We start from the raw sequence: 25985 nt of genomic DNA on the forward strand, positions 1-25985 counted from the left end.
TCCAACAATCCAACAACAATAAAAACTAAATGAGAAAAGGCTTCTATAACAAAACAAAACAAAAAAGAATAAACAATTTCACTTTTCTATTACATTTTCCCTATTAACAAACACCTGGTCATTTCTGACCTGGAATACAAACAATTCCTATTATTAATATCTATGCTTAAGGCTCGTTAACAATGTCCTGTAATAAACTCAAGAGATAAAGAACAACCAGGATCACATACAAGAACTGCTGTGCTGGTGCACGGCTCTTCCTCAGAAAGTGGCTCCTCCTTGATGTGTTTCTTTTTATCCTTCTTCTTCTTCTTCTTTACAGATGGCTCCTCCTCTACCTCTTCCTCCTCCTCCTCCGCTGCTGCCTCCTCCTCCACCTCCTCCTCTTCTACTTCAGCCGGTACAGAAAGAATTAGAATTGAATTAGACTTACTTACTTCCCTCAAACCCTAGAATACTTTTCTTCCTTTAATTATGGTCAACTCTCCAGTGTTTATTATTATGATCATTTTATTGTCTAACACTATTAACCATAAATAATCCAGACCAAGCTCAAAAGTCCTGAGTTCAATTCTCAGTAACCGCATGGTGGCTCACAACCATCTGTAATGAGAGGTCTGGCGCCCTCTTCTGGTGTGTGGGCATACATGGATGCAGAATGTTGTATATATAATAAATAAATCTTTAAAAAAGACACCAAAATCTAATTTAACAACAGCCTAACCTGTCAAATGGCATATTAAAACACTATCAGTTTTCACTGAATGCAATGGTAGACATTTCTCTCATACTTAGTCTGTAGTTTTTAAAGATCCTTATTGAAGAATCTTTAAAAATTAAAAATTCCAGCGAGGGCCTGCAAGACGGCTCATTGGGTGAATGCATTTGTGGGGAAGGCTGCGACCTGTGTCTGCTTTCTGGACCCAGTCATACACGGCGTCCTCAGACTTCTGTGCACTCTTCCATGCCATCCCATCCCAACAGAATAAATAAAAATTTTTAAAAAAATTCCAACTAACCTTTAATTTTAATCTTGGCTTTTTTTGCTTTCTTTTCAGTAATTTCATCCTCTTTATCTACCTCTTCTATTTTTCGTTTTTTAGAACAAGTTGGAAGTGTGGAGTCACCAGAGGGATCATATGTCTTCACTTCACTGGAAAAAAAAAACAAAAAAAACAAACAAAAAAAAAAAACAAAAACAGACAAATCTTTACAAATACCTGTAACTGAAATAAAAAAAAGCAAATACTGTTGGATAAGGCAAAAGAACACAATGGTTTCATTCTAGCGGTTTTAAGGTAGTTTAGATAAGTCAATCACATTCAAAGCGAGTAAATTCTAATTTAGATTTTAAATTCTATTATATAGAAATACAACAGCATTAAAAGGGAAACAATGAAGTGAAATCACTTTCCAATTAACTACAAAGTAAAACCGCACTGATTGCAAGATGTCACACAATCCCATTAAAGGCAAATCTTCACCACAAGCTGAAAAATTGTACAGTAACAACACACCAATCCCCTACGACATGAATTAGATCTCATAGCTGTGGTACAGGAATCTGAACGAACTGAGCAGAGTTCTGTCCAGCAGGGCTGTGGATGAATACCATTTAATAACAGAGAGCCACACAAGTCAACCAAATCATGGAGTCTATATGCTTACAATCAATGCTATTAAATATTGCTCGGTCCCCTTCTAACCTATGCTGCCATTAAAATCCACACATACCTAACTAGAGATCATAACCCAAGAAGCTGTGATACTAAGGAGAACAATTTTGAATTCCAACAGCTATGATTTATATAGCAAGATCTCATAGTTTCTTTATTTTTTGCTTTCTAAAAGACTGTGTAGGTTAGACTGGCCTCAAACTTGCTTTCTAGGCAAGGATGAACATCATCTCTAGCCACACTGCATCCATTTCCCAAGGGGTATACTGAGGACCTTGATACTCATGATCATAACTGACACTCAAGAGCATTCCACCTAGCCTAGTGTCAAATGATAACTAAAGCCGGGCGGTGGTGGCGCACGCCTTTAATCCCGGCACTTGAGAGGCAGAGGCAGGCGGATCTCTGTGAGTTCGAGACCAGCCTGGTCTACAAGAGCTAGTTCCAGGACAGGCTCCAAAGCCACAGAGAAACCCTGTCTCGGAAAACCAAAAAAAAAAAAAGGATAACCAAAGCGTCCCTCTACATGCTAGTAAGGTAAGGTCTCCATGCTTCTATAGGACCATGAACTACAAAGTAGGTCAAGTGAGTAAATGCATACTTATGAAGGACCAGCCAGAGGACTCGATGAGGAAAAGCATTTGATAATCGCCGGAACTCACATGGTAGGAGAACCAACTCCTGAAAGTTGTCCTCTAACCTCCACATGAGTGCCGTGGCTTGTGTACACACATACAACGCACCCCAAATACATAAAAGCTGAAAGTGTGAAAAACTAAATGGCAAGAAAAAATTATGCACATAAAAGATGTATATAGACAGCATGGTGGTTAACACGTTCCTGAAAATTGCTCACAGAATTTTTAAGTATTATTAACAAACACAAAAGATCTACCTATCTACCTGCCAATTTGACTTAAGTGATTCCACAACTGCAAACTGTTAAAATATGGATACACTAAATAAATGAGATTATTGTCAAAAAAAAAAAAAAAAAAAACCCAAAAACAAAAACACAAAACCCAAAAAACCTCGTTTTTCTGTGTGCGTGTCCTGACAGCTGAGAGCTGCCATGTGGGTTCTGGGACTCAAACCCAGGTCCTCTGCAAGAGCAGTAAGTGTTCTGAACTACTGAGGCATTACTCCAATCCCATCAGTTTTAAAAATGATTTATGTTATGCACATGAGTGTTTTGCTGTATGTATGTGTATGTACAAGGGTACCTGGTTGTGAGCGACCCCGTGGGTCTTCTCCAAGATGACCTCAATGAACACTCTTAGCTGCTCATCTATCTCTCTAGCCCCTTATTCCACACTGAATTTACAATAAAAAATATTTAAACAAGCGACTCTTCATTCTATATACTTTACCTTTTGTGTTCGTACTTTTCTGCTTTTGCTAATGCCTTTCCTGTTCCACTTATTTTTCTTATCTAAGGAGAAAAATAAAAATTACTAAGTCAAAATCTGCAATATATCCTCTATTGGATAGCATACAGCAGTATGTGATAAATTCTTTGCTATTGAGTAAACACATTCAAACAGAAAACATTGTAACACACTTTCTTGGCTAACGTAAAGATAAATCAACAGCAGAAAATATATAAGCATAATAAGAAACATGGAAAAAAGCTATGTTTCCAGGCGATTTGTGTTCATGAGACTGTAATTTATTATTAACTTTTGGTAGGCTAACATTTGCCATAGACAGGGTGTGGTTCTTACCCCTCTGTCCTCCAAAATTCTCAGTCTGGCTTCTAATTTGGCTCTGTTCTCCACTCCCATTGCAGAACTGGAATCTTCACCAAATGCATCGTATCGGATAGCCAAGACAGTTTTGGCTGCCAACATTCGAGAAATCTATTAACAAAACATAAACCAGACAGCAATGCTTATTTCCAAGGAGATTATAAATCCTCAATTGTTTACTCAAGAGAAAATTACAGAAAAATCACCATATTACTATTGATTCTGGACTAGAATGAAAAGGTCTAGTCATGTCTTTCTCTCTACCCCTTTCTTGACCTGAGTTCAATCTCCATGACCCACATGAGGGAAGGAGAGAGACCTCCACAGGCTTGCACACACACATTTGAAAAACTAAAATTGTGTTTCTTTTTGTTGTTTTTTTCAAGAGAGGGTTTCTCTGTAGCTTTGGTGCCTGTCCTGGAACTCACTCTGTAGACCAGGTTGGCTTTGAACTAAGAGAGTCCTCCTGTCTCTGCGTCCCACGTCACCACTACCTGAAACTGCAATTTTAATGTATACTATAATCAGAGTAGTAGCAAAATGAGTTTGGCGGGGAAGTAAAGCTCAAGGGTTAAGAAGAGGGCTGGGGGGGGGAGGGGGTAGGAGGCTGGAGAGGTCCTCAGTCCAATTCCCAGCACCACAAGGTGGCTCACAACCACCTGTAATGGGGTCTGGTACCCTCTTCTGGCCTGCAGGCATACACGCAGATAAAATATTGTACACATTTTTTTTTTTTTTTTGGTTTTTCGAGACAGGGTTTCTCTGTAGCTTTGGAGCCTGTCCTAGAACTAGCTCTCTCTGTAGACCAGGCTGGTCTCGAACTCGTAGAGATCCGCCTGCCTCTGCCTCCCGAGTGCTGGGCATAATAAATATTTTTGAAAAAAATTCTTAAAAAAGAAACCCCTTTTCGTCAAGATGGCGCCGAAAGCGAAGAAGGAAGCTCCCGCCCCTCCCAAAGCCGAAGTTAAAGCAAAGGCCTTGAAAGCCAAGAAAGCAGTGCTGAAAGGCGTCCACAGCCACAAAAAGAAGATCCGCACATCACCCACCTTTCGGCGGCCCAAGACCCTGCAGCTACGAAGGCAGCCTAAATACCCCCAGAAGAGCGCGCCCAGGAGGAACAAGCTTGACCACTATGCCATCATCAAATTCCCCCTGACCACCGAGTCAGCAATGAAGAAGATAGAAGACAACAACACACTTGTGTTCATTATGGACGTCAAGGCCAACAAGCACCAAATCAAACAGGCTGTAAAGAAACTCTATGACATCGATGTGGCCAAAGTCAGCACCCTCATAAGGCCCGACGAAGAGAAGATGGTGTATGTTCGGTTGGCTCCTGATTATGATGCGCTGGATGTTGCCAACAAGATCGGAATCATCTAAACTGAGCCCAGCCGGCTGATTCTAAATATACACTCACCATAAAAAAAAACAAAAAACAAAACAAAAAAAAAAGCTTGTCTTGAAAAATAAAAAAGTAACAAACAAAAAGATGGCTCAGATATTAATAGCATTTGCTGGTCTTACTGAAAACCTGGGTACAGTTCAACATAGACATAGCAGCTCACAAATGAAGCCCTCTAACAACTGAAAAAACAAAACAAAACACACTTAACTCACCTTTCCTTTATGTTTGGGACTTGTCTGTCCTACAAGAGAAGCATGATAAATGAGCCCATATTTAGGGGTGTCTCGTCTAGATTTGAGTGCCCTGAAAAGTGCCTTTTCTGCGCCAAGAATCTGAACCGTAGAAGCTGCATGCTTGGCCAAATTCAAAAGAGAACCTACAAAATAAATTAATGAAAAAAAATTTTTAAAATGTACTTTCAGGTATATAAAAATTCTCTACTAGTGTATTGAATTCCCTCAAAACCCTAAATGTTTTCATTCCTACTGTAAGGAAAGCTATGAGCTGGAGAATTCAAACTGCATTACCATGTGAGTATGCGTGAAGTAAACATTAGCAATTTAATCATCATCTCAGACTCTGAAAATAAAGTATGCTATTGCTACAGATACATCAAGTCATATCAATGGTACAGAGCCACTGTTACCCTTGCTGTAGAGATGGCTCAGTGGTTGAGAGCACTCCCTAGCTGTTCTTCCAAAGGACCCAGATTCAATTCCCAGCACCCACATGGCAGCTCACAACTGTCTGTAACTTCAGTTCAGAGGACCTGACACCTTCACACCAATGCACATAAAATAAAATTAAATAATTTAGAAATAAAAAAAATCTTGATATAGACTAACATACCTGGTTGGATTTGCTGCATGTAAGTTTTAGAAATATTGAAGACACTAATGGTACAAACTCAAACATTAGAAATACACTTAAAGTACAAATTCAGTTTTTAGTCTATGATCTCTTGCTGCTGGTAAGGTTACCTACCGACTGAACCAGAGTAAAGATAACGGAAACAGTCCATGTATCATGACTTTACAGCAAAGGGGACTTGGAGTATTTGTCTGATATCACTGAAAGAATTATTTCAGCTTAAAAGAGATCTGTGATGAAGTATAGCAATGTATCCAGTTAATACTGTAATTTTTAAAATGTATTCAAATCTTGGTGTGATGATTTTTCTTTGAGATGTTGAAAACTGACTAGACTTATGGCTAAAATGATAGCAAACTAACTTTAGCCTTCTGACTAAGGACCACAGTGTCTCAGAAGAGGTAGTGACTGAAGATGCCCTCATTATTCAACAAGAACTCAGGCAAAGCAACAGGAATCATCAATGAACCATGGTCCCCAGTCTGTACTGTGTTACACTCATGTTACAAGTCACATTAACACTGTCACCTGCATGAGCAATGAGTCGTGCTCCAACCAACTCCCCAACCATGACCGTAACATTGGGTGCGATGGCCATCATGCGATTTTGCAGATACTCATACAGCTGAGTTCTATACTCAGAAATTTCAATCACCTGAAATGAGGAAGCCACAAAGGTTATGGGTAAAGAGCGCATGATGCATTTTGAGAATATCAGATTGCAATAGATACAAGTAGACACGCACAGGTAACTTACTGACAGTTAAGTCAACACTACAATGGCTGGGGCAAGATTACAAGAGCATGGGGGTAAGATCAGTCCTAGGTGCTTGGTAAGAACCACCCCTAAAAATAAAATAAGCTAGTCGTGCTAGTTCATGCTTAAAATCCCAGCACTCAGGAAGCCTGAGGAAAAATTACAAAAAAAAAAAATCTAGAATTAAGCAATCCTATCAGTATTATCTTGGTAGTCTTAAACTAGGTTAAACCACTTTTCCAAATACAATGCTCAGGCCAGGTGTGCTGTCGCATGCCTTTAATCCCACAACTGGGTAATTCCTGATGGTAGTGAGTTCTAATCCAGCCTGGTCTACATAGTGAGTTTCAGGACAGACAGGGCAACAGAGACTGTCTCCTAAAACCAGAACCCAAACAAAAAATACACATAATATATATAAATTACTTCATGTTGTCATTACCGCATACCCACACCCAAAAACATGGCATCAGATGAGGTAGTGACTGAACACCTTCATATAATGTCAGGTGAACAACAATGCAAACATCATCATTGCCATCAGCAAAGACTCAACTACAGCCCCCGCGGATGTAACGTACCTGGGTACACAGATGCAGAATGTTGCAAATATCTTCCTCGGAAACCTCTGTTCCCATAGATATCTCTGCGGCTGCTTTCACCTCTGCTTCTACCTCCTCTGACAGAAATTCAGAGAGAGTCGCAGATGCATAGTTCTTCCTGTCACCTGTGGAATGCATAGAAGATGAAGCAGAATCATTCCCAAATAAAAACAGAGAAGAGGAGGAGGGGAGGGAGATAAAGCAAATACTGGCACAGCCTGGTCCACAAAGTTACAGGTCACACAAAGAAAATACTTCAATGCTTCCCTCAAAGCAAACAAAAAATCCAAAACAATCCAGTCAGGGAGAGGCAGGTGGATCTCTGTGAGTTCAAGGCCAGTCTGGACTACAGAGCAAGTTCCAAGATAGGTATCAAAGACACACATAGCAATCCTGACTCAAAACAATCATAAAACAAAACACCCCAAGAGGGGCTGGAGAGATGGCTCAGTGGTTAAGAGCATTGCCTGCTCTTCCAAAGATCCTGAGTTCAATTCCCAGCAACCACATGGTGGCTCACAACCATCTGTAACGAGGTCTGGTACCCTCTTCTGGCCTTCAGGAATACACACAGACAGAATATTGTATACATAATAAATAAATAAATTAAAAACACCAAGAATTATTTTGAAAACAAAAATAAGACAAAGCATCTTCTAAACATATTTCATAAAAGGCGACAGATACGAATAGGATTAAGGATCAGGCAGTGGTGGTAATGGCTTTAATCCTAGCATTTGGGAGGCAGAGGTGGGTGTATCTGTGAGTTCAAGGCCAGCCTGGTTACAAGGCACATTCCAGGACAGACCATCTCAAAACACCCCCCCCAATAGAATTAAGGATGCCATAAAAGGATTCAAAGGATGCAACATTCTGAAACTATATATGTTTTTGTTTCAAAATAGGGTTTCTTTGTGTAGTCTTAGCTGTCCTGGAACTTGCTCTGTAGGCCAGAGGCCAGCCTAGTGTCAGCACCAACACCTCGACCTGGCTGAAACTATGAACTTTAGCTGGACCTCACAAAGTCTTCATAATATACCTTGAGGTTACTCAAGACTTAACACTCATAATATACCTTGAGGTTACTCAAGACTTAACACTGCTATCCAACTGTCACTCAGCCTGTTTTTTTAACCTGCTTCTTAGAGAACAATGCAGCAATTAACCTCATTTGCCTTGGATTTCTCATGGAATCAACTTTTAGAGCCTAATTTAATGCAAAGTTGTAATCTTAAAATATACCATAAAAGCTGAAAGCATTATTTATAGCTACAATAATCTTTGTTATCTGGGTCAGTTGGAACCATTTGGAACTAGTGACTTTGTTACTTGGAAAGTTAAGATATTTAAAAGAAGTCACTTACTTGAAAAATTTAAAACTAATTCTAAGTTAGATCAATTTATCATTACTACTGAGCTATATTCATGTAGTTTCAACATAAAGGGCAAACAACCGACTTACCAACTTTCTGTAAACACTTGCAGTATGTCAAATTATCTGAAATAATTTTCCCTAATTCAGGGAAGTGCCAGCCATACCATTCCCTACACCGCATAATGTAGTTGTTTAGTTCTTTATCCAAGTCATCTAACAAGGCTGCAACATGAAATAAAAACAGAAGCAATGAGGGACTGATAACAAATTGTCTTAAAGCATTTTCAAGCATTTAGTGGCATTAAGTACATTCACACCATACAACCATTAACAACATCCTTTTTCAGACTTGTTCCATTATGCAATAAACTGAAAATTTTTTAATATTTATTATGCATACAATACTTTGCGTGTATGCCTGCAGGCCAGAAGAGGGCACCAGATCTCATTACAGATGACTGTGCACCACCAAAGTGGGTTCTGGAAATTAAATCCTGGTCCTTTGCAGGAGCTACCTTTCTACACTGTTTGGCTTCTTTCACAGGAGAAGTTTTCCTCACCGTGGCATGTATTATGTTATTTCTTTTAAAGACCGAATACCATCTTAGGTGTGTATGCACCTGTATTTATATTTTATTTATTGATTGATAAAAATTTTCCTTTTCAGCTAGTATAAATAATACTGCTATGAACAGAGGTGTGGCAACCCAAGGGACTACTAAGCCCATGATTTTAATTCTTGATACACATTTAGTAATATGTTAGTCAAAGCAGTTTTTATTACTTCCATGTTTCTTAAAATTGTTCAATTCATGAACATCTAAAAAAGACAGGCGAAAACCGGAACACTTAAGGACACAAATCTTTCTTGCAGTTTTCGCACTTACAATGAAGAAACTGGTATGTAATATTAACATGAGTCTTTGCTTCCCCAGTCATCTACTCACTGAAGTTCTAGTTCATCTTTAACAGACAAAATTAGTAACAACAGCTGAGAGAAACAACTAAACAGATCAGATTCTGCCATGTACTTACAAATTGCCTGAACAATCATTGTGTCTACTTTATCAGCACTGAATTTCAATCTGTATCGAGACAGGCTGGGGAGATGAAGAGAAATAAACAGCATTTTACAAAGGACCTCAATTAAGGCACCCCATTCCCACCTTCCCCGACTGGTGTGTTCATGTGAGTGGGTAGCGAGTGCAGATCTGTCACTGGACTGGAACTTGAACAGCAGGACAGGCTGGCTAGCTAATGAGCTCCAGGGACCTGCCTGTGTAAAACCCTGTACTCTGGGATTTTAATGCTGCCAAGCCCAGTTCTGGGAGGCCTCAACTCAAATCCTATGACTGTGTGATAAATACTTTGCAACTGAGCAAGCCTTGAACTTGCCACAGAGCTGACAACTACGTTTTTTCTTATGAATTTGTTCTGGTGGGCAGAGTAAATAATAATAAGATAGAGCATAACGTTTGTATAACATCTGAAAACATCTGAACTGTAGATCTCACCACTAATGACGTTTGTAGTCTTGCAATCGCATACTGTAGGGTGTCCTTTATATTACAGGACATATCTAGTATCTCTGACTTTTAATCACAAAAAAAAAAAAAACCTATTTTTGTTTGTTTTTTGAGACAGGGTTTCTCTGTAGCTTTGGTGCCTGTCCTAAAACTTGCTGTGTAGAGCAGACTAGTCTATCTCTGCCTCCGAGTGCTGGGATTAAAGATGTGTACCACCACATGGTGTGCTGAATTATTTTTAAATAATATGCTCACAACCCTCCCCCACTCACCAAAACAGGGTTTCTGTATTACAAGTCTGGAACTTGTTCTATAGACCAGGCCATCCCAGAACTCCAAGATCTACAAGCTGCTGCCTAAAGAGGCTAGGATTAAAGGCATGGCCCATCATATCCAGCTGCTAAAATACTGCTTTCGATGATTACAGCGTAGCAATAGTGCACGTGCTATATAATCGTGACCAGTGGAGTCAGATTCCAACACCTATACCAATGAGCAATCCATGCATGCCTGAAACCCAGCTCTCAGACAAGATAGATGGAGTCTACTGATTTAGAGCCTAGCCCAGGAAACCTGTGTCCCAGGTTCTAAGAAAGACTCTACCTCAAAGAAATAGGGCAACGTTTTTTTGGCCTTAAGATATACATCACATATAACTGCACATAGCAAAAAAAGTTCTCTCTCAGACCACTGCAGAGTAAAGACATGAAATAAGCAACCCAACACTAAAGGGGAGAAGAAAATCTGACTGATTTTAAAGAATACAGGCAACAGCTGGGTGTGGTGGCCCACACCTTTAATCCCACCACTGTGGAGGCAGAAGCAGGTGGATAGCCTGGGCTACACAGAGAAACCCTGTCTGGAAAAATAAAAAGAATACAGTTTTGGGGCTGGAGAGATGGCTCAGAAACTAAGAGCATTGGTTACTCTTCCAGAGGTCCTGAGTTCAATTGCCAGCACCCATATGGTGGTTCACAACCATCTGTAATGAGAACTGGTGCCTTCTTCCAGCATGCAGGCATGTGCACAGACAGAACACTTTATACATAATAATTTAAAGAAAGCCAGGTTCTGTGGGTTCATATCACTTATCAGCTATATTGAAGGCGAGCAATAGTTTCTTCATGTGAGCAACTGTAGCATCTTCCTGATATTAAATGAATACTTGTAATACTTTAAGAATAGTATTGGCATCTCTGTTTGAGTTCGAGGCCAGCCTGGTCTACAAGAGCTAGTTCCAGAACAGGAACCAAAGCTACAGAGAAACCCTGTCTTGAAAAAACAAACAAAAAAAAACAACAATAAATAGTATTTAAATGTATGTATAAAAGTGAGTATTCCTAATTTTTCTGTCAAGTTTCACCTGTGAGCCAACCCGAGACACATGGCTGCCATCTCCCGTGGTTCCACACCAGGAATCAAGCCATCCATTTGCGATCTAATTCCTCTCATAAGCTCATTAACAACAGGACTGTGGATACAGCTGAGATTCAGTTTTTCCTATAAGAACATTTATATTAGATGAAAAGGAAATTCTCCTGAAAATCCATCTTTGTTGGTTTTCAGATAGTGACATAAGAACTCATTAATGCAGCACAGGCTGACCTAAAGCTCAGAGACTCCTGACATGGCAAACATGAGCTTCCACATTGGATTCTGAAGCATGAACTACTAAACAGTATTTACAGGGCTGGAGAGATGGTTCAGTGAATAACAGCACTGGCTTCTGGGAGAAGCCCTGAGTGATTCCTCACATCCACACAGTGGCTCAGAGCTGCCTGTAACTCCTGTCCTAGAGGATCTGAGATGCTCTCTTCTGACCTCCACAGGGACGAGGCGCACACACACACATAAAGGCAAAACATTCATACAATAAAAATAAAGACATATAAGTTTATTTTAAAAAGGAAAAAAACAAAAACAAAAGATCGGCACAACTTTAATCCCAGCACTCAGGAGGAGGTAGAGGCTGGTGGATCTGAGTTCAAGGCCAGACTGGTCTATAATCAGGACAACCAGGGCTACAGAGAGAAACACATCTCTACCAGGAAAAAAAAAAAAAAGTTGATGGAAACTAAACTTCCAGGAGTATTAAGAAACAATAACCACAAAACCACAACAACGTTCTAGCTAGGCTATGGTTTCAAAGCTGTAAAACGTGAATAAATCTGACAAAAATTTTTTCTTGCTCGTTGGACTGAGTGAACCACTTTTTCTAATTTGAATTTTAAGATTTAAAAAACATCTGTAGGTACCTACTTGAGTTTCTGTGCACCAGTGAGTGCAGGTGCCTTCAGAGGCCAGACGGTGTCAGATCCCCTGGAACTGGACTGACAGGTGATGGATCTGAAGCTGGGTCCTCTGTTCTCCACCACCTAGTCATCTCTCCAGCCCCTTTCCTAACTTTAGAATTATGAAAGTATTTCCATGCTACAGCATTTTAATCAAAAGTAAAGGTAAAAAGTGGTAAGTGTCTCTCAAATACACCCCCCCCCCAGTATTGAGTAAGAAGTCCTCTGCCAACTCCCCTGAACTGTACTTTTATATCATCTCAAACAACTCATTGCAGGAGTACACTGCCAGACTTCACTTCGGGTTTTCTCTGGTACTAAAAGCTTCCAATGGACACATCTTTAATGACTGTACTGAATGGGAAAACGTGTATGTAAGGATTATCCTGAAATGTTAACAGACTAGAGCATCAGGGCTAGAGTTTTATCTTTTTGTTATTTGTTTTCTACAATGTACAGGGAACAGCTGTTTCTGCAACTTCTACTTCAGCTTCTCATGCTGCCTAAAAGACACAGGGATTGTGAGAACACGTGACATCCGACCACATAGGTCTGACAGGCATGGAGAACCATGACGGCCTGGCTTTCCTTACCTTTATCACTCCTCCTAGTTTAGCGTCAGCCACAGCCAGAGGTTCGTGGGCTTCTTTTACTATTTTCTTCAGAACTTTCTTCAGTTGTTTATTGATTTTACCCTCCATCAGAGCTGTGAATGCTTTTTGGGGAGGGGAGGAGAAAAAGCTGTAACTAATAAAGTTCTTCTGATGTAAATTTTAAAGCAAATACTTCCTTTAAAAAGACTGAAATATAAAGGATTCGTGTATTTGTTTTAATATACCATTCACAATTGCCTGCCATGGTGGTGCACACCTTTGCTCCCAGTACTTCATGGGCAGAGAGGAACAGGTGTGACAGTGAGATCCTGCGTCCATTCATAAATAATAAGGTTGTTAGGATTCAACTTTTTATAGCTCACTGCTATAGCTTTGGCTCCCCTTAAACTTGTGATTTTCCTTTAGTCTTCCATTGCTGGGCGCTAGGAGTGTCCTATTATACTTGGCTATTTCAATCTACCTCCAACACTTTTCCTAGCATCTACTTTTTTATAAAGAGACTTCTTCCTTTTATTTATTCCTTACTTAAATTTTTTAGTCTTTTGGGTTGGGGATAGAGCATTTGCTTGGCATGTGAAAAGCCTTGGGCCAGATCCTCAGAAACACACACACTTTAAAATTAAAAGTTGAACTTCATATTCCTAGTTTAAATTTTTGTTGTTTTACATATATGGTTACTTTGTCTCCATGTATTCCTGTGCACCACTTGTATCCTTGTGCCTCTAGAGGCCAGAAGACAGCACCAGAGTCCCTGCAACAGGGATCACAAACACCTGCCATGTTGAGTGCTGGGAATTGAACTCCAGGTCCTCAACAAGAGAGTCTTTGGCTCATCTCTAGTTTGTAATATTCTATATCACACAATTTTAATTTTAACCTAGCACAATAACCTTTCTTCTATTTTTTTTTGAGTAAAATCTCTACACTAGAATAACTCTAGATTCTATTCTAGGTTATCATATACAAAAGTTATCATTTCATTAAAAATGAAATTCAAAAATCAAATGCGTCAAATATTTTAGGAAATAATTTCAAAAGCTGGGTGTGGTGGTGCATGCCTTTAATCCCAACACTAGGTGGCAGAATTGGGTAGATTTCTTGTGACTTCAAGGCCTGGTCTATACAGCAAGTTCCAGGAGTCAGGGCTACAGAGAAACCCTGTCTTGGGGGATGGGGGAGAAAAAAATAACTTCAGGAGACTGGAGAGATGGACTCAATGGTTAAGTACACTGGCTGCTCTTCCAGGGGTCCTGAGTCTAATTTCCAGCAACCACCAGGACAGCTTACAACCCTCTATAACTGTAACCCCGTGGGATCTGATGCCCCTTCATGGTGTGCAGACAAATCACCTATCTAAATATAATAAATACATTTAAAAAAATAGGTAAATGTTTGCTATTCGACCCTGTACAACTAAATTAAGTTCCTGGAGTCCATGAAAAGGTGCAAGGGAGAGAAGTGACATCACAAAAGTGTCTTCTTGTTTTCATTTGTGTATCATGGCATTGTGCCTGTCCCCACAACTGCCTCAGAGGACCTGGGATATTGCTCAGTTGGTAAAGTGCTTGTCTAACAAGTTTCAACTCCTGGGTCTGGTCTCCAGCACTTAAGCAGAAGACCAGAAACTCAAAGGCCATCTTGGGCTACATACACCTATCTGGCACTGAACAAATAAGCTGCCTTATGAGAGACATACTACCAACTCCTGGGAAAAAAACTTATCTGTTTGATAAAAACATTTTATCAGACCAGACATTTTAGAGGTTTATATGATGGCACTCCTGACATAGCTTACTCTCACTTCCAAAATGTTTATTATAAATTTTCTGTTCTACTGTTTATAACAGATAATCTCTCTTCACAGGGCTGTTATTTTATTAGCAATTAATGGTAAAGAAACTTGCTTTGTGTACTAGGAGGCTGGGGCATGCAGATCTGTGAGTTCTAGGACAGCTGGGGATATTCATTGAAACCCCTATAAACAAACAAAAACCCCAAACAAAAATCTTGTCTAGTTTTAAACCATTCTTCCTTATAGCCCTTTGTTATCAAATAATGGACTGATTAGTGATCCAGAGCATGCCTGTTCACCCATCATGAAGCCAACATTAAAGGCTATGAATCACTCCCTCCTTTAAAACAAAGCACACGTAAATAAAAACATATAAATCCATGTCCCTTGGTGGTTTGCATGTGCACAGTACCTATCTACACTTAAGTCACTCTATTTCCCTTCAGTTTCGAATATTGATAAGCTTTTGCATTTTCTATTTCAGGTGGCTATCCTCAACTTCGCCTTAAATTACACAAGTATTAGACTCAGTACATGACCACGTTACCTTGGTCCCTTGTAGAACAGCTTTTACTGAACTGTGCTTCAGCATTAGGCTGCTGGTTTCCACAGGGAGATCAATCTAATCACTTCTCATCACATGGGGGAAACCAGCCCTACAGTGAAAAAAGCTACCTCAATGTTGTCTCAGTGGTAGTGACGAATGGGTCAGATCACTTGAATTCACCCCAATAAGGATGCATCATCGACAACATTGAGTAAGATTAACTCAGGCAACTGAAAACAACCTTTTAATTAAAAAAAGTAAAATAAAGTTTCTAGTCTTACTTTACCTGCTAATGCTTCTGCTGTATCCTGAAATTTCTCAAAATGTTTTAGCTTTACGCTAGAATCAAAAAGAGAACAAATACATTATTGGAACACAGTAATTCTGCAAAAGTTACATAGCCAGAAAAAGAGGAGCTGGATGTTTCTATAGCTTATACTACTGAAAGAAACTTGCTAGATATGTGGTGGCCCTGTCTGAAATTCCAGCTACTAGGAAGTCACACAAGGATCACAGTCAAGGGCAGTGCAGGTTACTACTTGAACTTTGTTTCAACTTATTTTAAAATACATAAAAATAAAAGAGCAGGGTGAGGTTGCATTCGCCTTTAGTCCTAGCACTTGGGAAGTAGAGGCGGTGGATCTCTGTAAATTCAAGGCCAGCGTAGTCTACACATTAAGCTCCAGGGCAGCCAAGACTACAATTTACTTTCGTGTTATGAGGACCTGGGCTCTATCCTCACTCAGCACCACCAGCCACTAACTAGATAAAACACCAAGCACGTGAAAAATAGCCTATTACCCACCCATGCCTTGGATCCCAGTGTTCAGAAGGCAGAGGTGGATCTCTGAATTTGAGGCCAGCATGGTCTACAGAGTAAGTTCCAGGACAGCCAGAGCTACATAGAGAAACCCTGTCAACCCCCTCCCAAAAACAAACAAAAGCAAACCTATTGTCAGCCTTGCTTTCCAACATCGTTCCAGCGTTTACAGTCAATGTTTTTTGTATAAAGAAATGTATTCATTGCTGTCTCAGTGGTAGTGACGAACTTTTGCTAAATCACTTAGACTCAGTTCCAAAGGAATACATCATTGACAGCAATGAATAAAGATTAACCCAGCAAAGCAGACACCCTCTAAAATGGAAAAACTAGTCCCTATATGCCTAAAACAGTATTATTAGCTGAAACCAAGTTTTCTTACCTGGGAAAGTAAATGCTGGTAAGGTCCATCAAATGTACATTTAAAAGCACACAGATGTTAACAACAAAGTCCTGAGTTTCTCTTTCCCCAGCCCTGTTCTAACCCTGTTTCTACCTTTATGAAGTGCCACCAGTCTCTCAGAATTTGTCTAAATGTTCAAGGATCCAGAGACATAAACTGAATCACATTAAGCCAATTACTCTGAAGTTGATTTTCCTGAGCGTATCATGGACATCTCTCAATTTGTTCAATAATGCTATTGTCGATGGAGCACCACAATGACTCGTTTGCCCTTTGTCTAGGTTTATCACTCTAGTCTTTTGTGTATTTATTAGCACTAGCAGATGAATGATCCATAGCGTGCCCCCCAAATCCACCAGCACCAATAAGATCATCGAGTGTCTTTTCAAGACCACATGCATCCAGTGGGCTATTTCACAAGGTGACTCACAAATGGTCAAACAGCAACCCTGGCTCTACCTTGAGGAAAAGTCTACTGTCTCTCCCAACCCATTAGTTACCAAGACAAGAAGGAACCACAGCATACTTTTCAAGGAGTTACAACCTAGCTGATTTATTACAACCTAGAGCTAGAAATGAGTCATGGAAGATGCAGCTACAATTACTGCTTTTATAAAAGAAATTTACACATAACTCATGCTAGTGCCTTCAAACATCTCATAAAACATTAATCTTGGGGCACTGTCCACTGCAGTCTACAATACCGATTAGCTGTGATAGCCTATGTTCTAAAAACCAAAAAGTTAAAAATAACACCCAAAGGGGAAACACCCACAAACTAGTGTAAATGCCTAAGTCCTTAGACTCAACATTACTTACATTTTATTGGCCTTCTCTGGAGTTTCAAATTCTTTCCACAAACTGTCGACCTCTTGAAGTTTCTTCTCATTCAGAACCTGCAATAGACAGTTACATTCTTCAAGCTACACTCACTCATGCAAAATATGAGTAGAGAGAGCTGGGCGGGGGTGTCCCATGCCTTTAATCCCAGCACTCAGAGGGCAGAGGCAGGCGGATCTCTGTGAGTTTGAGGCCAGCCTGATCTACAGAGCGAGTTCCAGGGCAGGCCCCAGAGTAGAGAAAAACAAAACAAAACAAAAAACAAGTAGAGAAATGTTTCTTTTTTTTTATTGAGTTGAACTAGTTTTCTTATACAGCCTAAGTTTTGGTCAAATTAGTAGTTAACCTAGTTACAGTCTTAGAGAACATTTCGTTTTGTTTTTGTTTTTTTTTTCCTGTCCCTACTGGTATTTTGATTCTATTTTCAACCTAAGCTCTTAAACATTCTTTTGTATTGATACATGTTAAGAACAGATTTCTGGCCCAGCGTGGTAGCACACACCTTTTACCCCAGCACTTGGGAGGCAGAGGCAGGCAGAGCTCTGAATTCGGGCCCACAGAGCAGATTCCAGGACAGGCTCTATAGCTACTGAGAAAACCCTGTCTCAAAAACCAAACAAGATAACATTTGTTTGGAATATAACATCTGCATTAACAGAACTGCTGTTATTTTGTCACCACCCTCTTAACTTGAAGATTATATCACGGATGTGACTGTTTTGCCTGCAAACATGTGCAGCACCGGCTGGAAGAGGTGGGTTCTGGGAACCTAGGGCCTCTGCAAGGACAGGTGCTCTCAGCCATCTCTTCAGCCCCACACTGTCATAGTTAAAACTAAAGTTAAAGCAACAAAGGACATGTAATAAAGGCGTAGTGATTCATATTTATCCAAACATTTACAAAAAACTGTGAAAGCAAAAACACTTTGGCTAGGGCTGGAGAGATGGCTCAGAGGTTAAGAGCATTGCCTGCTCTTCCAAAAGTCCTGAGTTCAATCCCCAGCAACCACATGGTGGCTCACAACCATCTGTAATGAGGTCTGGTGCCCTCTTCTGGCCTGCAGGCATACACACAGACAGAATATTGTATACATAATAAATAAATATTAAAAAACACTTTGGCTATTGTATTCCCAATCGTGCTACTATATATTGTTGTTTCTGAACAAAAAGTTTTGTTTCACAATTATCTAATTTTATAGTTTTTAAAAAGTCCCATTGGAGAATGGGGCTTGTTATATAGATTAAACGGCCTCGAACCCCAGACTATTCCGTCACAGCCTCTGAAGTGCATTACAGGCACTATCCATTCTACCCGCCTCCATGTTTAAATCACTGGTTTTCACACAGGGAAACTGGAAATATCTGCACACAAAAATCCATTGTTTCATTGTTTGAACGAACAATTTCTAAGTAGAAATAGTGTATATTTATTGCTACCATAAAAATCTTTGGCATTGGGGCTGGAGAGATGGCTCAGCAGTTAAGAGCGTTGCCTGCTCTTCCAAAGGTCCTGAGTTCAATTCCCAGCAACCACATGGTGGATCACAACCATCTGTAATGAGGTCTGGTGCCCTCTTCTGGCATTCAGGCATACAAGCAGACAGAATATTGTATACATAAAAAAAAAAAATAAAAAAAAAATCTTTGGCATTGTTATATTGCTTTTCTGTTTAAAAACACTTCTGTGGGCTGGAGAGATGGTTCAGAGGTTAACTCTGTTCTTCCAGAGGTCCCAGCAACCACATGGTGGCTCACAACCATCTGTAATAAGATCTGGTGTCCTCTTCTGGTGTGCAAGCCTTCATGAAGGTATGCATAACACATAATGAATATAAAAATCACTTCTTGTATATTACAGCCTGAACATGCTGAAATAGGTATATAAAATGAATTACCCAGAATTATTTGCTTCAAAATCCATCAGTAATGGAGCAAGATAGAGGTAACACAAAATGAGTCTGCTAAAGGCTGATACAGGTGAATGAAGCCAGCCTGGTCTACATAGTGAGCTCACCCCATCTTATAACAAATAAGCAACAATGATTCCCCCAAAAAAACCCAAATCACTGGGTACACAAATGTTCTCCCTACTGTGAAATGTCTCACAACAGACAGAGGGCTGAGATGGCTCAGTAGGTGCAAGTGCCAATCTAAGCTCAATACTCAGAACCCATCTTCTGAGCTAGAAGAGAAAACACACCACAAAGCAGTCCTCTGTCCTCGTAAACTCACGCACTGTCTCACTGGACTGGAGAGATGCAGATTTGCAGAAAACCTGGGTCCAGTTACAGAGCCCCACACTACAACTCATAATGGCCTCAAGCTCCAGTTCCAAGAACTTTAAAGCCCTCTTCTGGGATTCACATCCATGGGCTAGGGATAAACTCTTCCCCCCTTTCCTGCAAGCAAGCAACTTTAAAATGCTTTTTGGGCCAGCCCTGTCTCAAAACAAAACCAAACAAAAAAACAAAACCACACACCTTTTAGACTTGTTTTTCTCTTTCTTCCTTTTTTGAGACAGAATCACTGTGCAGCCTTGGCTGGCCTGATACTTGCTATAAAAGACCAGGCTTGCCTCAAGCTCACAGAGGCCCTTTGCCTCTGTGGTGCTGGAATTACAGGCTTGTTCCGGGGTAAGGTTTATTTAATCACATGGAGATGTGTGTGTGCAGAGACTGTATTCCAAACTTCAAGCTTGAAACCAGGAACTCTCCGATTACACAATTACATCAACTAACATATCGGCAATCCTCACACAGCCCAAATCGAAAATCATGAACACCATGCCCCCAACCTTCCTACATTTAAAAAAAAAAAAAAAACACCTTCCTTCAATCCTGTTGTCTACATTCAAAATTTCTCCTCCTTGACAATTTAATTCAAGCAATCTCACTTAATCCCCCCCAAAAGAATATGACACTTGTTGTTATCGTTATCGGGAGGTGAGATTTATTGTGGATATAAGGGAAAGCAAAGCCAGGGATCCGGAAGAGTCCAGCGGCCAAGAGATCAAGATCAATAGCGTAGCCAAAATGGCCCGGTTATACGGTAATCAATGAAGCCGGGTAAAGGATCCAGCCCAGGAGGACCCTGTAACAGGTGGACTGGCGAATAGTCGGCTGACATGTTAATATGCACCTCAGCCATCTGTCCTGTGTTTTGAGACCTAACATTTATGTTGTCTACATTAAAGCACAAGCATTCCTCTTCCCGCTATCGTCACACAGCAAACTTTTAAAAAGTCAAGCCACACAAAGTCACCACTCAAAAGATTCCAACATGCCTGAAGGACCCCTGATCTTGGGCTCGGGCTTTAATCTAGTTAGTCTATTTTAAGTAGAGTTTTCCGGGCCAGCCAAGGCTACACAGCGGGACCCTGCCTCAAAAATGGAATGAATGAATGAAATGAACTGACCTTAGGTTAGGGATGCAACTGTGACTGGGAGGGGGCTGAACATGTACTAAATCTTAGTATCTATCTAGTAACTATCTACCGCGAATATCCTTATTAAAAGAACGTTTTATTGACACTTGCAGAGGTCCTGTCCATCTTTTAAACTGAGCCAAATCATCTGAAGCAGAGAGGATCACCTAAAGCCCGCCGAGCCACGTGTTCACCTCAACACCCGGCCGCTTCACTTTTTCACACCCTTCCGGAGCCCAGGAAACTTAAAAGACATTCGGACGTGCTCGTCGTGTCGGCTTTTCTCTAAGTCTTACCCCGCTCCCCGTCTATCCCATCCGCACAGGCCTTTCGGGGTAACACTTCCACCGGACCTACCTTAAAGATGGCGTAGCCAACCGACGTTTCAAACAGGACCAACATGGTGAGGCCGGGGCGCGGCTAGCCGCGAGCTCTCACGCCGCTGCAAACCCCAAACCTCTCGGCCACCGACGGCCCGCTAGGCCTCGGAAGCTGGAGCGCACACACGCCCGCCTCCCTCGGAGCCGCTAGACCACGCCGCCGAAGCGTCCCACGCCTCTCGGCATGGAGCAGCCAGCGTGCGCGTCTCCTTCTCTAAGGATGCTGGGGTGCGGCGTCACTTCCGGCCGCAGCAGAGCGTGAGGTAACTTCCGGGCCCTTTCCCGCCGGCGAAGTCGGGAGAGAAGAGGGCATCAGAATATCGCGAGACTTCTGAGGCCCTGCTCTGATAAATTGGTGTTGCGGGTTTGTGAGGTTAAGTGAAGGAAATAAGTTCTATGTAAATTAAATATATAGTTTATAAACACAATGTATACACACATATATATACATTATATATATTTACACTTCATTATGCCCCGCCCCGCCATATGAGTGACATATTTTATCTTTAAAGAAATACAGAGTTAGCCGGGTGGTGGCCCAGCACGCCTTTAATCCCAGCATTTAGGAGGCAGGAGGATCTCTGTGAGATCGAGGACAGCCTGGTTGGTGTACAGCGTGAGTTCCACGACAGTTAGGGCTCCACAGAAAAATCCTGTCTCAAAAAATCAAAAGAAAGAAAACTTCAGAGCTGACTGGATCAGCGTGTCTGCTGTTGGCATCTGAATTTAAAAAGGCCAGGACTTGGCTGTTTGTTTTTGTCCCGAGTTCGAGCAAACAAGACTGTGCATATAAATGCAGTCCAAGACTTCAAAAGGGCCTGGTGTGGTGGTGCACACCTTTAATCCCAGCACTCAAAACCACAAACTGAGGCTGGCAAATCAATGTGTCCCGGGTCCGCTTGGTCTATATAGTTAATTTCAGAATAGCCAGGGTTATGTGGAGAGAACTGTCTCAAAACGCCTAAAAAATAAAATTGGTATTTACTGCCTTTAAACTTTACTCTCTTTCAAACCTTGTCTTGAAGAGAAAACATCAGAACAATACCAAGGTTTTTTTTTTCTTTCAATATTTTATTTAGCCAGGTATTATGGCACAGATCTTTAATCCCAGCATTTGGGAATATCGAGTTTCAAGAATACATAGAGAGACACTGTCTCAAAAAAAAAAAGTTAACTGGGTGAGGTGGCGCATGCCTTTAATCCCAGCACTCAGGAGGCAGAGGCAGGCAGATCTCTGTGAATTCAAGACCAGCCTGGTCAACAGAGCTAGTTCCAGGACAGGCTCCAAAGCCACAGAGAAACCCTGTCTCGAAAAACAAAACAAAACAAAAAAAAAGTTTTATTTAAGAGATGGCTTAAGGATTAAGAGCATATTTTCTTGCAGAGGACTTAAAAAAACTTTATTTTACGCGTCTGAATTTTGCTATCCTGGAACTCACTCTGTGGACCAGGCTGGCCTCAAACTCACAGAGATCCACCCGCCTCCGCCTCCTGAATGGCTGGGATTAAATGTGTATGCCACCACTGCCTGGCTTCTCCCTGCATTAAAAAAAAATGCCTTTTAAAATTATGTGTACATGTGCGCTTCTATGTTGGGATATATGCAACTTTAAGGACAGGCACCTTTGGAGTCCAGAAAAGGGCATCAGATCCCCTGGAACTGGAGTTTCGGGATATGAAGCCTCGGTGTGGGTGCTGGAAATTGAACTCAGGTCCTCAGCAGCAGTAGTCTCACTCTTAATTGCTGGACCAGCTCAGCAGCGTCTTCTCTCCATCCTGGATGTGGATGTGATGCGATGGGACCAGCTGTCTCCAGCGCCTATTGCTGTGACTTCCCTGAAGTAATAGACTATAACCTGGAATTATGTACAAACTTTACTTCCTCACTGTCTCGAAAAACAAAGCAAAACAAAAAAACAAAAACTTTACGTCCTCAGCAATGGGAATGAAACCAAACAGCTGTGGAGGGAAATACCCAACATCCACTTATGGCTTCACATCTATACACTTGGACATGAGCACACAATGCAACATACATATCACGCACATAAAGAATATACATTTTCAAAAGTACGCATATACCACTAACCAAAATTGGCCATACACTAGGACTTGAGAAAATTTCAAATGAATTTTAAATCTATAGAGTATGTTGTTTGATCATAGTGAAATTAAGCTAGACATTAGTAATAAATTCATAGGAAATTCCTTCATGTTTTAAAATTTCAGAATAAATTTCTAAATAATTGGTGAGTCAGAGAAGAGATTACAGTGAATATTAAACAATGAAACTGAGCCAGGCGGTGGTGGCGCACGCCTTTAATCCCAGCACTCGGGAGGCAGAGGCAGGCAGATCTCTGGGAGTTCGAGGCCAGCCTGGTCTACAAGAGCTAGTTCCAGGACAGAAACCAAAAAGCTACGGAGAAACCCTGTCTCAAAAAATCCAATAAATAAATAAATAAATAAATAAATAAATAAATTGAACTGGCTGCAACATGTCAAATTTTGTGTTTGAAGCTAAAACGGTATACAGAGTAAAATTTTGAGTTTTAAGAAAATATTATAGCTGGGTCATGTTGACACAAGCCATTAATCCTAGCACTTGGGAGGCAGAGACAGGCAGATCTCTGAGTTGGAGGCCAACCTGGTCTACAGAGTGAGTTCCAGGACAGCCAGGCATATACATGTAGAACTCTAGGATAACTCTGAGGCCTCCCTGCAGTAGTGCTTTCCCCTCTCCCCTGGGAACCAAGGACCTAACAACCACACATGCATGTACTGGAATATTGGAGACTTTCCATCTCTCTGTGTCCTTGTGAGTGTTCTCTAGATAGAACTCAGTTATTGGAATAGGGGCAAGATAACCCTCAGGTGTTGACTCAGTTCTTGATGTTTTGACTTGGTCCCTGCGAAGGGGTCATAGTAACCCTCAAATGTTTCCTCTTAACTCACCTGATCTGGCAACAGTCCTCCAGCCCTGGCTCAGACCAATCATTGCTAGTAGCCCTTTGAATCAGCCAATCCTAATAGTTGGAAAAACAACCCCCAGACTCCCCCCTTGTTTCTGTGGCTTTATACTTTAAAAGTAGCCTGTACCAGCTATTTGGGGTCTTTTGGTTTCCCTGAATACTGAAAGACCCTGTCACGACAGAATTAATTAAATCCTCTTGCTTCTACATCAACTGTGGTGTGAGAGTGGTCTCTTGGGGCTTCTCGTTCAGGGTCCAACATATAGAGAAACCCTGTCTTAAAGAGCAAAAAAAGAAAAGAAAAAGAAAATGTTATGTAAACCAGGTAGTGATGGTACACACCTTTAACCCCAGCACTTGGGAGGCAGAGGAAGGCAGATCTCTTGAGTTTGAGACCAGACTGATCTACAGAGCGAGTTCTAGGACAGCCAGAGCTATACGGTTTTAATTTTTTTGGGGGGAGGGGGGTTTCGAGACAGGGTTTCTCTGTAACTTTGGAGCCTGTCCTGGAACTAGCTCTTATAGAACAGGCTGGCCTCAAACTCACAGAGATCTGCCTGCCTCTACCTCCCAGTTGTGGTTTTGTTTTTCTTTCTGAGATTGTTTCCTTCTGTAATAGCTCTGACTGTCCTGGAATTTACTCTGTAGACCAGGCTGTCCTCGAACTCAGAGATCTGCCTACCTCTGCCTAGGAAATTTAGGAAATGCTGGAATTAAACGGTTAAAGGTGTGTTCCACCACTGCCTGCCTCAGAGGTGGCTTTTTTTGTTTGTTTGTTTGTTTTTCAAAACAGGGTTTCTCTGTGTAATGGCTTTGGCTGTCCGGGAACTTGCTTTGTAGACCAGTCTGGCCCTAAACTCTCAAAGATCTGCCTGCATCTACCTCTCAAATGCTGAGATTAAAGTCGTGTGCCACCACCGCCTGACTGCCAGAGCTGGCTTTTTAATAAACTTGTTTCCTTCTACCAGTTCCTGTTGCTTTCCCTACCAATTTAGTTCTTCCCTAAAATAGCAAGCATTACAGACTTCAGATTCCAGTCACGGTTCATGGTAATTTGTTAAAATGCCAGCAAGAAACTCTAACATTAATTTTGTTAAGTTTCAATAATGAATGACACCATTTGAATATTCTTTGTGAAAAAATGCAGCCATTTTTACTTAGTATGGTGGCTATTTCTGAAAAAACACAAAAGATTGGGTCTGAGCTTGAGACAGGTGGGATAAACAATCGTATGTTGGGAGGAGACCCCAGAGAGATGAGATCTCTTTTGTGCTTTTACAGCAGAGCTAACCAAGAGCATAAATGAGGACTTTGGGATTGCTTGCGACTCCAAAGTTAAAAATACAACAGCTGCAGATACATTCTTCTTACATAGTTGCAAACAAAGCCTTAGTCTTTTCAAAGCCTGCCTGTTTAGTAGTCAGTGCTCACCAGTAAACTCCCCTCAGTCCGTAATATAGCTATTATTAATGGATTTGTTTTTCTGGACATCGTAGAGCACACCTATTTCTAGCACTTGAGAGGTGGAGGAAGGCAGGATGATTTCTACAAGTTTGAGAATAGCTTATCTCTATCATGAATCTGAAGTCAACTAAAGGCTATATAATGAGAACATGTTCCAAAATACAAACAAGTAGCCAGGCGTGATAAAAGGTCACTTAAATCCCAGTCAGTACTCAGGAGGAAAAAGAAGGTAGATCCATTGTAAATTCCAGGCCAGCCAGGTCTACATAGTGAGAGTCTGTCTCAAAATGGAACAAAACAAAATGAAAGCAAAAAACCCCTGTTGAGGGGCTGGAGAGATGGCTCAGTGGTTAAGAGCTTTGCCTGCTCTTCCAAAGGTCCTGAGTTCAATTCCCAGCAACCACATGGTGGCTCACAACCATCCGTAAAGAGATCTGGCGCCCTCTTCTGGCCGTCAGGCATACACACAGACAG

The 25985-nt window shown here is 41.0% G+C and overlaps 2 protein-coding genes and 4 non-coding genes across 12 annotated transcripts in view; 1 reads left to right on the forward strand and 5 right to left on the reverse strand.

The window, feature by feature from the left end:
* Positions 1 to 21302, reverse strand: part of Nop58 (NOP58 ribonucleoprotein) — a 28424-nt gene extending 7122 nt beyond the window's left edge. For 2 of the 7 annotated variants that reach the window (XM_050159313.1, XM_050159310.1), the window contains exons 1-13: positions 21053 to 21302; positions 17249 to 17325; positions 15493 to 15545; positions 12847 to 12968; positions 11326 to 11462; positions 9472 to 9536; positions 8524 to 8658; positions 7041 to 7186; positions 6231 to 6357; positions 5045 to 5208; positions 3401 to 3535; positions 3047 to 3108; positions 1020 to 1153 (exon numbers count right to left, since the gene is read on the reverse strand). In XM_050159313.1, coding sequence (XP_050015270.1) covers positions 1020 to 1153; positions 3047 to 3108; positions 3401 to 3535; positions 5045 to 5208; positions 6231 to 6357; positions 7041 to 7186; positions 8524 to 8658; positions 9472 to 9536; positions 11326 to 11462; positions 12847 to 12968; positions 15493 to 15545; positions 17249 to 17325; positions 21053 to 21097 — 1402 coding nt within the window. In that variant the 5' untranslated portion in view covers positions 21098 to 21302. Of the gene's footprint in view, positions 1 to 230; positions 392 to 1019; positions 1154 to 3046; positions 3109 to 3400; positions 3536 to 5044; positions 5209 to 6230; positions 6358 to 7040; positions 7187 to 8523; positions 8659 to 9471; positions 9537 to 11325; positions 11463 to 12846; positions 12969 to 15206; positions 15316 to 15492; positions 15546 to 17248; positions 17326 to 21052 lie in introns of those variants that run through there. The other 5 variants (XM_050159315.1, XM_050159312.1, XM_050159314.1 and 2 more) reach the window with 4 other exon arrangements.
* On the forward strand, positions 3544 to 5024 carry LOC126511855 (60S ribosomal protein L23a-like). Its single transcript, XM_050159317.1, has one exon. It carries the CDS (start codon positions 4340 to 4342, stop codon positions 4805 to 4807), a length of 468 nt encoding a protein of 155 aa, XP_050015274.1. The 5' UTR covers positions 3544 to 4339; the 3' UTR covers positions 4808 to 5024.
* Positions 6090 to 6173, reverse strand: LOC126511901 (small nucleolar RNA SNORD11). The gene has a single exon (XR_007594814.1). It is a non-coding gene; the product is annotated as a small nucleolar RNA SNORD11 (small nucleolar RNA).
* On the reverse strand, positions 6921 to 7002 carry LOC126511902 (small nucleolar RNA SNORD11B). The gene has a single exon (XR_007594815.1). It is a non-coding gene; the product is annotated as a small nucleolar RNA SNORD11B (small nucleolar RNA).
* On the reverse strand, positions 15335 to 15418 carry LOC126511900 (small nucleolar RNA SNORD70). Its single transcript, XR_007594813.1, has one exon. It is a non-coding gene; the product is annotated as a small nucleolar RNA SNORD70 (small nucleolar RNA).
* On the reverse strand, positions 16226 to 16311 carry LOC126511899 (small nucleolar RNA SNORD70). The gene has a single exon (XR_007594812.1). It is a non-coding gene; the product is annotated as a small nucleolar RNA SNORD70 (small nucleolar RNA).
* Positions 21303 to 25985: the final 4683 nt, after the last annotated feature.

The sequence above is a fragment of the Alexandromys fortis genome, unplaced genomic scaffold, assembly GCF_014885135.2.
Source record: "Alexandromys fortis isolate MF-2015 unplaced genomic scaffold, M_Fortis_MF-2015_v1.1 scaffold_65, whole genome shotgun sequence".
In the NCBI taxonomy this organism is placed as follows: Eukaryota; Metazoa; Chordata; class Mammalia; order Rodentia; family Cricetidae; genus Alexandromys; species Alexandromys fortis.

Bases quoted from the DNA above. Each gene is read 5' to 3' on its own strand.
- LOC126511855 (XM_050159317.1), top strand. From the start codon at position 4,340: ATGGCGCCGAAAGCGAAGAAGGAAGCTCCCGCCCCTCCCAAAGCCGAA.